Raw genomic sequence first — 14,733 nt, forward strand, 5'->3', positions numbered from 1 at the left:
AATACTGGTCAGATGTCAGCTACCTTTTGTCTTTTCAAATTACTCTATTCATTCCTACCTCAGCCTGGCAAACAGGGCAAAAACAAAATATGGAGGAGAAACAGTGATCTTGCTGCCAGGGAATATTCAAGTTTTCAGACTTACAGTAATCTTCTAGTCCTTGTGGAGGCTACAACTTACTGGAAGCCATTGAATTGATATGCAATGTTCAGCAATTATAATTCTGATATTGTGATAGTTAAAATAACAATATTTAGTGAATAAAAAGACATTTGAACAATTAGATACATATCCCTGGGTTTCAAGCAAAGTTTGAGAATTTATTATTAATATAAAACAGATAAATCCAAAGAAAGAAAAAAAATTGTTTTTATATATTTCATTATTAGAAAGACACAGGAACATTTAAATTACTAATAAATTAGTAGATATCAGTAAATATCTGAAATTCTTCATTTTATCTAATACTCTGTTTTCATCTCTTTTTTTGTATCTTTGCATAGTATTATATAAGCTACTATACAGAAAAATAAGTCAGCTAATGAAGGACACAGTACTTGTCAGTAAAACAGTGTTTCTTACTGTAGCGTAGAAAAGAATTTCAAAGGAATCTAATTCCGTCGAAATGTCACCAAACCATCTCTTTAGGAGGCTGTAGCACCAACAGAAATAACAAGGCTTATTTCCAGTAATTCCGTTCATACCTCAAATCCCTGTGGTCTTCCTAGACTCTCTTTAATATGTTTCCATGCAACAAGAATCTCTGACACAGACATACTTGTAGCCTTTACATCAGTGGGAGCAGTACTGGGCTCTGTATGAAAGAAAGTGAAAATAATAAGCTATGAATATAACAAGTATGTCTATCAAAGTAATGCACCTAAACCCACCAGGTGTTCACTGCTTTCTACTTTTTGCAATGAGGAGCTCTGGTAGTTACAGAAAACAAAAGTAACAAAGACGATCTTTTGTATTTCTCTATTAAAGTCAAGTTTCATCAATACCTTACCAAAGACAAATCACAAATCTGGAATGATAAGCACAAGAGGCCTTTATTCTTGGGCTGGCCAAGACAGTTCTGGAGAAGTTAAATGGTCTGATTAAAGTTGTCTGACATTCTATCACACTGATGAGGGGCAGGGACGATGGAGTCAGGGTTGACATTTTGTTGTTGCTGCTGCTGCTGTAATATTTTTTGCCTTTAAAAATTTATTTGAGATTATATAATGCATACATGTATGGAAATATCATATCCCATTAATGTGTTTTTAATGTTATTTTACAAATCTAATAAATAAAATAATAATTTTTATTTACCTTTAGATAATTGTTTTTACCTCCTTCTATTACCTAGTTCCATGTTCTGTATTATGGCTTAAGAGTATTATCTCATAGATTTTAGGACTAGTTTTAATTATTATAAAGCACATAAATATGTAGCACTATAGTTGGCCTTAAAATGATCATTTACAAGTATATATTAATTGTACAGGAACATACAGACTACATTATATATTATTTTGATGCTCTAATCACAAAACTACATTTCTATAATTGTAAAAAAAATGTGCTATGAATCATGATATTCAAAAGGCATGCATTGACTTTTAAAACAGGTGTGAGCTTAATAGAAAAATCCCTGAAGGTCTTGGTGCTATTGCTCAAAACCACCCTTTCATTTGTTTCTATGCTTAGTGACCTTTCCTACTATTTTTTTTAAGTACACAATATCTGACTGGCATCCATCAAGGTGGCTTTAATTTTAGGTTGTCTACTCTATGAGCAACAAAATATTTCTAATTTTGACATAAATGAATCATAAATACTATCACAAACACACGTTAAATAAAATGACAGAATAAAGGCTATATATTAGGCCAGGTAGTTCTATATAAAATCTATTTTAAAAGAATCACAACCCTTAAAAATTGTAGAGATTTTGAAACTAACCTTGTATCACTGCTAAGAATGCAGATTCATGCACTAAAATTAGTTTTCTGAGTGCCAGTATACCAAAGATAGAAAAAGATAACAAAGACAGAGTTCTACACAAGATTTCTGAAAAGCATTATGACAGATATTGAAACAATTGTAACTTTTTCTGAGATATTTCCCTTTGTAATAGAAGATAGTAATACAATTGCCTAATGTTTTAATATTATTAATTGAAAAGTATCAGTCAAAAATCTATTCATTACTGTAAAAAGCATACAGAAGATATTTTTCACAGGTATATATTTGTACAAAGTAATGCTTTTCTTCTGGTAAAGCTTTCATTAAAATCATATGATATAATTTTGTCAGCAAAAATAATTTGCTCAATTCACATTAATCTTCCACAGAAGCTAAGACTGACTCCATCACAGCGTACATTGTAGATTCTTGATCCTTTGAATGGTTTATTATTGTCTTTTGTGGTTTTCACCTACCCCCTTTTTAACTCCCCAGTACTTACTTATCACTCAGTGTTTTAAAGAATGCATTCTGGGAACCCTTCTAGTCAAGAGTAGTTAAAATTCTCAGTTTTACAATTAAATGAAAGGAAATGCTGATGTTCTGAGGTGTGTACAATTTGATCTCTAGGATTTAGGATGTGGTTCATTTCTAAGGGAACCACACTTTGCATATCATTTGGTATTCAGTTGCAGTTTTGCTTCTCGATTTAGAATGAATGTGTTGCAGAGATTTGTGAGCCAAATGCCTTCTTTCAGCTATTATATTACTGGAGCAATTACATCTTTGTCAGAGAAGATTGCAGGGGGATAAATAATTTCAGAAGCACAAAACATGTGGTTGGGTGGCAGCTTTTCTATTCCTCTTTATCTTTAGAAAAAGAAATTACTTCTCTGTCAGCTCTCAGGAGCACTATACAAGTTTAAACACCTCTCAACAAGAATGTAAAAAAAAAAAAAAAAAAAAAAAACCAGAAAACAAAGTAAAAGAAAAACAAAAATGTTCAGAAACCTACTTTCTAGCCAGGCATCTTAATTTCTATTTAAAAGCTCTGAGGATTTTAAATCAGTCACCTGACATTTCATAGTTGCATTTTTGGTCTTTGCACATTATTGGTGCATCTAATGGGATGAGGGTAAAGGACTCATGCAGGAGCTCCTTTAACTTGTTTTACATTTTTGATCTAAATAGTATCAGAAGTAGATCCAGGCTATCATGATTTGAAAATTTCAGCATGGTGCACACACTAAAAAGCTCACTCAGTTTCTCCTAGAAGTTGTCCATGGACTGCTTGATAGCTGAGTGGGCAGGAATAACCGAATGGATCACAGAAAGCCCGATTAGAACTCACTGCTCTATCTGGAAACAACTGGACCCCGGCAATTAAAAGAGGGTTTTAAAAAATCACTTGGATCAAAAGTCGCAAAAGTCTGACCAGTGGCTCTTTTCCATCATTTTGTCTGTCTATCTGTTTGCTTATTTATTTAGTCTTTTTAAGACAGGATCTCACTATGCTGTTCAGGCTAACCATGAGCTCAACTCGTATCCTAGGCTGATTTCAAATTTGCAGAGATACTCCTGCCTCAGCCTCCAGAGTCCTCAGATTACAGATGTGCGCCACCATGTCTGGCTTTGTCTGTTTAATGGGCTCAAGTAATTAAATTAATCCAACATTTACACCATAATCTACTATATGAATAAAGTAGAATTTATGACTTTGAAATGAGAGGAAGAACCAAGCGTGAAATTTAGAGGGTTGGCATGTGACAATGAGCAGTTCACTTCCCTAGAGAAGGGCGGCTGTTTTTGTGGGAGACCCTGTTGCCCTCCACCATCCCACATGATACCTCGAGTTTCTATTGCATATCTAACCCTGGAGGCCTTTGAATGACAAAGCTATGTTTTAAATTCATGGCCTCATTTTACAGGTGTGAAAAATTATATGTACCAAGGAGTATGTATTCAAATTCTACTTCTGGCTTCGAAATTACTCAAATGCAAACTTAATTCTGAAGTATTCCTTCTGTTCTTCTTAAATTTTGTGCCCAGTAAGCAGCTGACTTGTTGTTAATCTTTCAGAATCAATTTTGCAGTATAGAGAAGATATATTATTAGAAATTTATATACTTCATTCTTTCATTTTTCAGTTTGGCTTAGTGTTTATTTGTTTGCTTTTGAGGTAGGGTCTCCCTGTGTAGTTAAGGCTGTCCTCGAACTTGTGGCAATCTTCCTGCCTCAGGCTCTTGAGTGATTATAATTCATCCTTTTGCTACCTAAATTCTTCCTAATAACTTACAAAGCAACAGGTAGGATATGATTAGAAACAAAACAGATGAGGGGAAGAACCCAAAGAGATAATAATAATTATCAGCTTTTGGGGATTTGCTACGTTGCAAGCCTGCTTAATTTTTTACATGTATTAACATCCCCCACACCTCTATTACTAGTTTCACTACTTTTCTTAGGAGGAAACTGAGCAACAGAGAAGTTAAGCCACCCGAGATCACATGGCTGCCAAGTGGCAGAAGGATTGATTTGCACACAGGCAGCAAAGCTCTGCCCCATTTCCCGCCTGCTTCTGGGCATCGTCATGCTGCCCGCACCTCATGCATCTGCTCTGCTACTGCTCTCTCTTCTCCTCACCTCTCCACTTCTAAATTCTCTCAAGAATTTTCATGTTGAACGTTCCGGGCTTGCACTTCCTACTTCTAGACAATGCTTAACCCCCTTTCATCTCCCTGTTCATCTTGCCACAGGTTTACTCTCAATTCCCTTTATCCTTAGTTCGTGGATAGTTTTATAATTTTGAACCACCGCTGCACTGTTCATTACAGAGCATATCTGGGCATTTCTGAAACTCTCCTGAACTTGGAATCACACTATGCTTTCTGTCAGTATTATCTGTTTCACTCAGGTAATTTGATGAAAACTCAGGAACTTATGTCTGAGATTAAACTGGTATTATTTCTAGTAGATTGAAAGACTTAAAAGGATCTGTTTCTCTGGCTTGTGATGATATTACGGAGGCTATAGATAACTCCTTTGTTTCAATCTGGGGATATGAAGTGGACGTGCTCATTGATAGAGTTCAGTATCTGTTGAATTAAAAAATTTGAACAGTATTACCATGTTCATGAATCTAGATAACACATTTGTTGACCCAGCAATCAGAGTTCTCCAAGTAATACAGGAGGATGTGCTTGTAATATTGATTATACATCTGAATCCCAGGAGGGTGAGCAATAGCATTAATCAAAAGAGAATTTAATACATTTCTTGGGAGGAGGGTTATGATTTCATTATTTAAAAATTCAGAGAAGATAGCTGTAGTTGAACTTTTATAGACACTAATCAAGTAGATCATCTGGCAAAGACAAGGAATTATTTTTTGTATTTTATAAGTAATGTGTCAATTTATTAATTTTCAAGTTCACATAAATCCCACTGAGCTCACTTTCAGCTAACAACTCATCTGGAGAATAACTCCTTATGAATGTTGGGTTTTAATTTGAATTGTAGTAGTTTTGTTTGCAAGGAGATAATTGCATATCATTTTCTTTAAATGAAAAGAGCCTTTCAGGCTTTAAGAAAAGTAAAAGCAGTACACTTTTTAAATGTAAGGCAAAAGCCAAAAACAGTAGCAGCAACAACAACAAAAATCCAGTGAACCTCCCAGCTCCAAAGAGCCTACACCGAAAATGTTAAAGTACATCACAAATAAGAAATCTTTCAATGTTTAATTAACATATATTGGTGAGGCAGGAGGATCGTTGCAAATTCAAGGCCAGCCTGGATTACAAAGTGAGTTCAAGGCCAGAGTGAACTGCATAGCAAGACCCTGATTCAACAAAACAAAACAAAAACACAATAAAAAAAATATACTGAATTTCTGTTTTTCTATTAGATATAAATGAATACTCTGGTTCTTCTGATCCAAAGTTTTAAGTAATAAGAGCCAAGGGAAATGGATATAAGTTTAACTATTAAATATTTCTAGGAATGTGAAAGTGGTCAGGCGGGATAGTGCATGCCTGTAAACCCAGCACTTGAGACCTTTGTGCGGGAGGATTCCCTTGAGTTCAAGGCCAGCCTGGGCTACTAGTGAGCTCAAAGGGATTCTGAATTATAGAGTGAAACCCTGTCCAAATAAACAAACAAACAAATAAAAATAGAAATGTGGCGCCGGTGGTCCCAGTGGCAGCATAAGTGCCTGCTTGGCAATTGCGAGGTTGTGAGTTTAATCCGCATACACACACACACACACACACACACACACATACACACACACATCCACCTTAAAAAAGAAAACAATAGAAATCTGAGAATGAACCACTGATTTTGACTTTTCATCTTGCAAATTTTTAATGAATTTTACCATGCCCTTTAACTTTTGTTTTGAAACTTAGCTTTTATTTAAAAGAATGGAATTGCTTTTAAAGTGAGCACATTGCTCAGGACTTTACCATGCCTACAGATCTGTAGTTTAGTTAGGGGTACAAATGTACACTTTCCTTTCTTCCTTCTTTCCTTCCTGTTTTCCTTTCTTTCATGGTCTGACATGTGTGATATGTGGTAGATGTACAGGGTGCATGGAAATGCTGGCTGGCAAATATCTTTTGTACCAGTCTTACATCAGATGTTACGTGACATCAACAGAGCCTTTAAGGGTTACTTCTGTTGTAGAAACACTGAAAGGTTTCAAAAGCTCAAGGGTGTTAGCATAAGAATCTCTTTAATAATTTCTTACAGTACTCTAAGGCCAGAATCAACTTTACAAATGCGAAAGTCAAGGTCATTCTGGAAATGACTTACCAAATATTAGTATTTGTAAGAGATCATTCCTTTAATAACAGATTGACTTAAGGTTTTCCTTATATAATTCTTATTTACATTGAAGTAGAATTTTTTGAAAGCAAAATTATGAAGTATGGATGAATGGTCATAACACTTATGCACTGGTATTCTGGATGGAATTGTTATTCATCATTGATGTTCCAGTGGGAAGAACTAAAAAGTAGTCCTGTAAGATATGCCTGTGTGCTTTTTGTTTTGTACCTCAAATAGCACAAGTTCTGGTGGCTACATATTAACACCATTTCCCCTCCAGTTGTGTTATCTGTGAAAAAGTGGCTTTTTCATGGTGCTCCACGTATATAGCCAGTATTCTTGATATGAAGAAAAACTAAGCCTCTAAATAGAAATGCAATATGAGGGGTTTGTTTTTTATTGTATCTAAGGATATGGAGGGATTTGGAAGTATAAAAGCGTGCATCACATTAATGGAAAAATAAAGAAGCAGTGTTTAAGCAGTTAAGTAGAAATGCAATTTAAGTTAGATATGTGGGGCTTGAGCCAAGAATATACTGATAAAAATGCAAAGAAATGGTGTGAATGCCAATAGAATAGAAGGAGCCTGTACAGACAGAGCTGCAACTAAAACCTGTAGTTGGCAAACTTGTTACGGGTCTTGAGTCTCAGAAATTGGTTCAGTCTTTGAAATGGTCGCTCACTTTCAGTTAAGGCAATTTTTCAAGTGAATGTAAATATTAATTTGTCCACTTCTGTTGTATAGCAAAACCTAATTTATTATCTCTACTTATTTGAAAGGACAGTGGCTCAAAAGAATGTTCTATGTCTTAGAACATAGAATAAATTGACAGAAGTTTACTTTTGCAATTTGTGAAGTCATCCAGAGATGTTCTACTTAAAAACTTTATTATTAAAGGGTAGAAACATGGAGTTTCAAGAGGTAAATATACTGCTTCAAATCATATTGTGACCATATTTTTTGCAATATTCTTTACTACTATAGTTTCTTCAGCAAACTATACCTTTATAAAAACTGTTATACCATTATTTGTTATATAACATGATTATATGCCACATGCTTACATGTGAGGTGTGATTAAAAATGTAATGGGTTTTTAAATTTTGAAAATGTATTACAGTGAAAGACACAATGTCATTAATTCCCTTCAAAATACTACCTTTCACTGTGAGCATGTTTCCTTGCGTTTCTGGAGCAATTCTGGTATTTAAATGAGGTTGTTCCTACTCCAGGGAAAAGCACTTCTTTTCCCTTGTCCTGAATTTTTTTTGTTGAAACAAAATTATGCCAACTTTGTACTCATATTTATACATAAAGATCTAATTTTATAAATTTAATTAGTGAAAAATGCCACATGTATATTTGAATTCTAGTGTCTGAATAAAAGCAGGTTTTATGTCTTAATATGTGTTATATATTTTATATTTTAGTTTACAAAGAAAGTGTGATCATGAAATATGTTACAGCAACAACCTCAGTGTCTCTGAGGAAACTATGCATTTTTTTTTTTTTTTTTTTTTTAGCTTAAAAGAGAAATGTCCGAAGGGCAAAGCATGTCAAGTCTAAGGGAGTATAGTATTTAAACAAAGGTAGCTGCCATAATTTAATTTTAAAATAAAGGTTGACAAGAAACTTACGAAGCTGGATTTCTCAAAGTTTGCACCGGAGTTACCATACAAAGCATGTACACAACTTCTGCCGCTCACCTCATGTGACCTCGGGGGCTGTGTGCTTGATAATTAGGTTGGAGCAACTTTAAAGCAACAAGAGTATGCACTTCCTGAATAAAACATGTATTTCCAAGTAGATCTTTGGGATAATAAATAATAGAAAATATCATTATTATGTACATCCCTGGCGAGATTGTATACGGGTTAATGCTTGTGCTTCAGAATCACATAGACCTGGTGAAGATCCCAGCTGTGTCATTTACTAGTGTTATTTTACAATTCTGTCACTTGCTGGTATGAACTTGGATATGTTACTTAGTCTTACTGGGACTGAGTGGTCTGAAAAGAAGATTTCAGCTTGCTATTTAAGTTAGAAACAACTATTTATTGATCATATAAATAGCTTAGATGTATTTGGTTTTAAGTGTAAGTGTAAATTATAAAATAAATAGTCAGCACACAGTTTTCTCTGAAAACACATCAGAACTTGAGATGCTAAATGCATTGGTATCTCAATGAAATACCTGTGATTTCTTGTTGCTAGTTGGTTCTTCATTTTCTTGACCATTGTTCAATAAGGATACATTTTTTTGCTTTTGCTTCAAAATTTAATTCTATATTTTAAAAACACAAGGCAGCTTTCACCAAAAAATGACATCTTCACATAAATCAAACACTAAATTTGTTCTATATTAAAGTAACCTTTATATATTACTTTCCACTCTGATCCCCCCAAAATATTAATAACTCTTTTGAGTTACTCAGGACACACATGAGCATGTAAGAAGTACAAGAGTCAGTTTGTGACAACCTGCTAATCTGAGGGGTCAAATGAGTGCTGCCTTTGGTGTAACATGTTCTCATTCATTTGTAAATTTAAGCAATAAATAATTTTTAGTTGGCAGAGAAAGTTCAAATTGGACCTGAATAAAATAAGAATTATGAGTAAACGCTAAACTATGGGGGTTATATTAATTATGTTTGCTTTACTTAGAAAATTAGAAGGAAAGTAGGATTTTGATGTTGGAAGGTTGATACTTAGCTCCACTAGCTACTGACTTTAATCATGAGTGTCAATTTAACAGTTTATTCATCAGCAAAATGATTACATTTGGGATTAGATACTGCACACTTAGTAGTTTTATTTTAAGAATTATATGTAGCCATGTATACATTGATAGCATGCTATGAAAACCAATGACTTATTAGTTAGCTATAGATTTAATTCTCAGTTAAAAGCTTTATAATCATTAGCAAGTTCTCAAACTTTTCTGAGCTTTAATTTCTCTTTCTACTCAATGGCTATTATATAAGATTATCATGAGGATTTAATGACATGAAAAATATCTGTCAGAAAGGCCTGCCTGATACTTGTTTATTAATATAATGGTATGTGAATTGAGTTAGAAACAACTATTTATTGATCATATAAATAGTCTTTATTTAAATTTATTTTATGTATAGGTTTAAATTTCTAATCAAAGGAATTTACTTGCCAGAGAATGGAAACATTATAAGATTACTGGCCTTATTATGGAAACATGTTAGGGATTAAAAAAACATAATGCAATTTATGTATACTGATTTGTTTCTGTTAACATTAAAAAGCCATATACATCTACATATATAAACTGTAGAATTATAAATTTTATTTTATGTTGGCTTTCTGATTCTCTAATATAAGAACAAGGGTTCTCATTATTCAAATAACCACATAAGATGTGATGATCTTGAATCAAATAATAGGGATAAACAAACTGACCTCCTTCAGCTGAACAGATGACCACAATTTGACTGAAAGGTCCATCCCCTTTATTGTTATAAACGCCAACCTTCACTTCAAAGGGAGTCAGTGGAGGGACACTTTCATCTCGATAGATGAATTTGGAAGCTTCAGAGGATGTCACCATTTTTTCTTTCCAGCCTCGTGTTCCATTTGGTCTGAAAGCCACAATATAGCCAAAGCCTTCCCCATTCTGAAACTCTTCAGATACTGGCTAAAGAAGGAAATTACAATTAATTATCAGCAGTATGAGTGATTAAGAAAACTATACAGTATCTCTAAATCTTGTTTTTTTTTTTTTTTTTTTTTTTAGTGGTGAAGAGCTACAGGAAAAAAGAAAGCTCAAACCCTATACTATGGTAGAAACTAAAATAGGAAGAACTTTGGCAGTTTTGGGAAACTTAAAAACCTTTAAAGGTTAAAAATTAAAAATTACATCAGTTGGTATGTAAGAAAATTCACAAGAGTATTGAAAACTCTTGAAGTGAAACAAATTTGCTCCAATTAGTCATGTATTTGAAACGAAAGCCTTAGATTCCACACTAGAATTTAAAATGTAGAGAAAAACTGTCACATGGTCTGGTGGTTAGGAATGTCTTGTCAGTGGTAATGCTCAGCAGAGCTCTCTGCACAGCACATCTAAAATAGACTAATGTGACCCTTTCTTCCAGCTGCATCTGTGCACTAAGAACATGCAAAGCAACTGGACTATGGTACTTTTTCAAGGAATCTTTGTGCTGTATGTATGTGGCTTACACTTTATTAAATGGTTTTCAACTGTCTATCATAGACAGGAATAATTGTGATTGACTAGTACATGGAAGAAAGCTGTGAGACACTGACTAGCACAATGCTTAACACATAGTAGATAAAAAAATCTTTGTTAGTATTTTTTCTTTTGAATTTTGGCTGAACTACTATGCACTGATTGAAAGGAAGAGCATGAAACCTAATATATCAAAGTTCATTGTCAATTAACTTTAGGGAAGAGCAATTCCATGTGCAGAGATAAGTCTCAGTGAAAGTCAGATATTGAGAAGTTAATACAACTTCAGAAATAAAAATAAAACATGAAATTCCATTAAGATAAATGGATAGAGCAATAGAGCAGATGATATACTCATTGAGGATTTTTTTGTTTCTAAAAGATATTTTACTCTACACTTTATTGTGGTTTGGTGAGATGGTAGGAAATTGTTCTATTTCTCTAGTGGACTTTGTTCACATCCATATCTTTTAATTCTAAGGCATAATTCTATGACCTACAGTTACATTTAATAGTAAGTTGTTTTTTCCTGTGCTGGAGATAGAACCCATAGTCTAATCTATGCTAGGTCAAATCTTTACCAGTGATCTGTATTTATAGTCTCAATACTAAAGGGAAAGAGGCTATATGGAAAAGTCAGGTGTCTCTTTGGGAAATAAATATACTCCTTAAAGTCTTTTACTGCCACTGTTTTCCTTTGACAAAAGATATTTTCAAGGCTACAAGATATGGTAGCCCAAAGAACCCAAATTTTGTAATCAAAGTCCTAATTCTGTTCATTAGAGAAGTATTTAAACTCCTCCTCAGTTTCAAAATTTATAACATGATGAAAATCTTTCCTAGTAGAAGGATTGTTGCCTTGGTTAAATAAGAAATCTAGGTTCTATGCTATGTATCTAGTTATTGTTAATTCCTTCCTCCTCAATGGTTTTTAAATACGTTAAGGTAGCTACTTAACTGTAAAATAAATATCAGACTGAGCCAAACAGACACCTGAAGCAATATGCAAGAGGACACGCTTTAATTATTCAGCCTTTGTTCTGAGACAGCTGATATGACAGGAAAGCATACTTTCTATTTGGCCAAAATACCAGATGGAGCCTGGTATGAAGATGAGAAAGACTCATATCAGTAAGTAATACATGCTCAACGTGATTCCTTCACTTAAAGAGGAATTTACTAAGGCTGTCTGCAGCAGGACAGATATTCTTAACTGTAGGCTTAGTTTAAGGAAATCCCCAGTTTTGACAGCTGTAAAGGCTTTCGTACCTCCCAGGCAATGACCAACTCGTGTCTTCTTCCACTTCTGCCACTGACATTGGTGGGTGCTGTCTTTGGAACTGTGGATAAAAATGGACTGAAAGTGAGGAGCGTGAACATAGGTATAATTGCCTTACAATATAGATAAGTCATGACCCTGCATAGATTGGATGAAATCCTGAAATAAATAAGTCAAGCATTACTTTTAAAGTTCGAATGGTCAAATTAAATCCTGAATCAAAATATTTGTGATCAAATGCTTTCAGATCTTTGTGGGATAATTTTATATGTATTTTATGGCTATATCCTTACCCCCAAATTAGTTATCAGTTAAATATTCTGTTAGTGATGTCTAAATCATAGCAACAATAACGCTTTGGATATCTACTAGTGGTTAGGCAAATTTCATCCTTTATATTCTTCTTTCATATTTACCAATTTTTGTCACCTCAAGGCTTCCAAAATTCCTGGAGAGTATACAACTTGACTCCATCATCCTCATATTACCAGAACTCCCAGGAATCTCCAGTTTACAGAGACTTTAACCATACCATGGAGTGAGAATCTACTTAAATGAATAAACACTTTAAGAAATTTGAATCGGGGCTGGGGATTTAGCTCAGTGGCATAAGCACCTGCCTTGCAAGCAGGCAGTCGTGAGTTCGATCCCCGGTACCGATAAAAAAATGAAAAAGACAAAAAAAAAAAAAAAAAAGAAATTTGAATCAATCTCTGCACACTGCAAAATACATAGGCACTCAGAGAAACTTTTCAAATGAATAACTATTGAATTACTAAATGTGTCAAAGGAATAAATTTCCCTTCACTGCACCACACCAAAAAGTCTGCATTTGAATGGGAACATTTTCAATTGAAGAACCATCAAATGAAGAAAACTATTAAAAGAAATCATTTTCCAAGCTATGAGCTTGCATTAGCAATTTTATACTTTAGTATTGCCTTTCTTACCTAGCATATATTTCTTAATTATATATATATATATATATATATATATATACTCATAAATAATAAATTCACTGCTATATATTTCATACTTGAATGAAAAGCCATTAATTACTGGTAGATAGTCACACAAAATTTTATATACTAGAAAACTGAAGCAAAGTTTATGTAGTACTAGAAAGGAAATAAAAAAGACTTCTCTTTGGACCCAGGAAGTTCAGAGGAAAGTTTGTGAGTGTGTAATTTGTTCTACAACAATAAATAATCTGTATTCTCCAGAGCCCAAATTACAGTTCTTTTTTTGTTCAACTACATGTAGCATCTATCAATAAAGCAGCAAAATAGATATACAAATAGTTCAATACAGTGTTTTTTCATAATTGTAAATATATTAAGGTTACTTATCTGTGGACTTCAGTCTTATGGATTCCCTAAGAATTACATGGAACTGGATCACCTTTACTCTCATACAAGTAATCAGGTGGAATTCAACTGATAACAAATGGCATTACAGCAATGACTATGAATATGTCTCAGATTAGTTGAACAGTAAGAAAATCATTTATTAACATAAATGTTTAAGTTAGTTATTGATAAATGTAGTGATCTGGCATAGATCAGTATGCCTTGATGCCAAATCTGAAAAACCACTGTAAAACTATGTGCAATTCTAAATTTATTTTCTGCTCAACTGTATATGCAAGGTTCAAAAGGATGGAATAGATTTAAATGTATGTGTAAAAGGACAAAGTTATAGGCTCCAAAATACTCCCTTGGTGGCTAATCACAGAATTGTGAATATTATGATTGTTAACGTATAGTCAGATGAATAGAGTAGGCAATTTGATATGTTATGGCTTCTATTTAAGAAAAAGGTGTACACACACACACAGATGGCATTTCACGTTTATCTCTAATAACTCATATTTGAATACCTTATTTGACCATTACATTGCATTAAGTTTATGTCTTAAATTTAGGACTTAAACTTATCTTCTTGGTGCATATCACTTTTATGGTTATGGATTTCATGTAGAAAGGCACTGAAGATCCCTTTTACACTTTAGGCATTCCTCAAGCATCAACTACAAAAGATGTTTAGATCCTCTAGATCAGAGTCAGAGAGTGGGCTGTGGACTCTAGCGGGCATCTCTTTAAGTCTGTTGAAAACACATTAGTACAATAAAATACATAGAACTGCAGTATTTAAAATCCAAACTTTTGAATCCTGGATTGTATTTTTCCACAGGTCTTTAATACTTTCACTTTTTAGAAAATATATTTAAAAATTCTAAGTTTTTAAGTAAAAAAGATAAAAAGCAACTGGTGGTCATTTAGTGAATTTTTTACTCTGAAGAGATAAGAAAGCAAGGTGTTCGCTGATTTTATTATTTTCTACGTGGATAACCTCCAGGTTCAATTATCCATAAATGACTTAAGTTCTGCAAAATTTCTTTTATTATTTGAAATAAACATCAAGAGGTTGATTTCTTCTAAAGACAAGAGAGCT

General features: G+C 33.6%; 1 protein-coding gene across 3 annotated transcripts in view; it reads right to left on the bottom strand.

The window, feature by feature from the left end:
* Positions 1-14,733, bottom strand: part of Cntn5 (contactin 5) — a 1,085,282-nt gene that overhangs the window by 35,773 nt on the left and 1,034,776 nt on the right. For all 3 annotated transcript variants that reach the window (XM_063256195.1, XM_063256196.1, XM_063256197.1), the window contains 3 exons: positions 12,270-12,340; positions 10,214-10,448; positions 705-814 (listed from right to left, as the gene is read on the bottom strand). In XM_063256195.1, the coding sequence (XP_063112265.1) occupies positions 705-814; positions 10,214-10,448; positions 12,270-12,340 (416 nt within the window). The remainder of the gene's footprint in view (positions 1-704; positions 815-10,213; positions 10,449-12,269; positions 12,341-14,733) is intronic.

This window comes from Cavia porcellus, unplaced genomic scaffold (assembly GCF_034190915.1).
Source record: "Cavia porcellus strain 051 isolate PalLab524CR breed Dunkin Hartley unplaced genomic scaffold, mCavPor4.1 scaffold_9, whole genome shotgun sequence".
NCBI classification, from domain to species: Eukaryota; Metazoa; Chordata; class Mammalia; order Rodentia; family Caviidae; genus Cavia; species Cavia porcellus.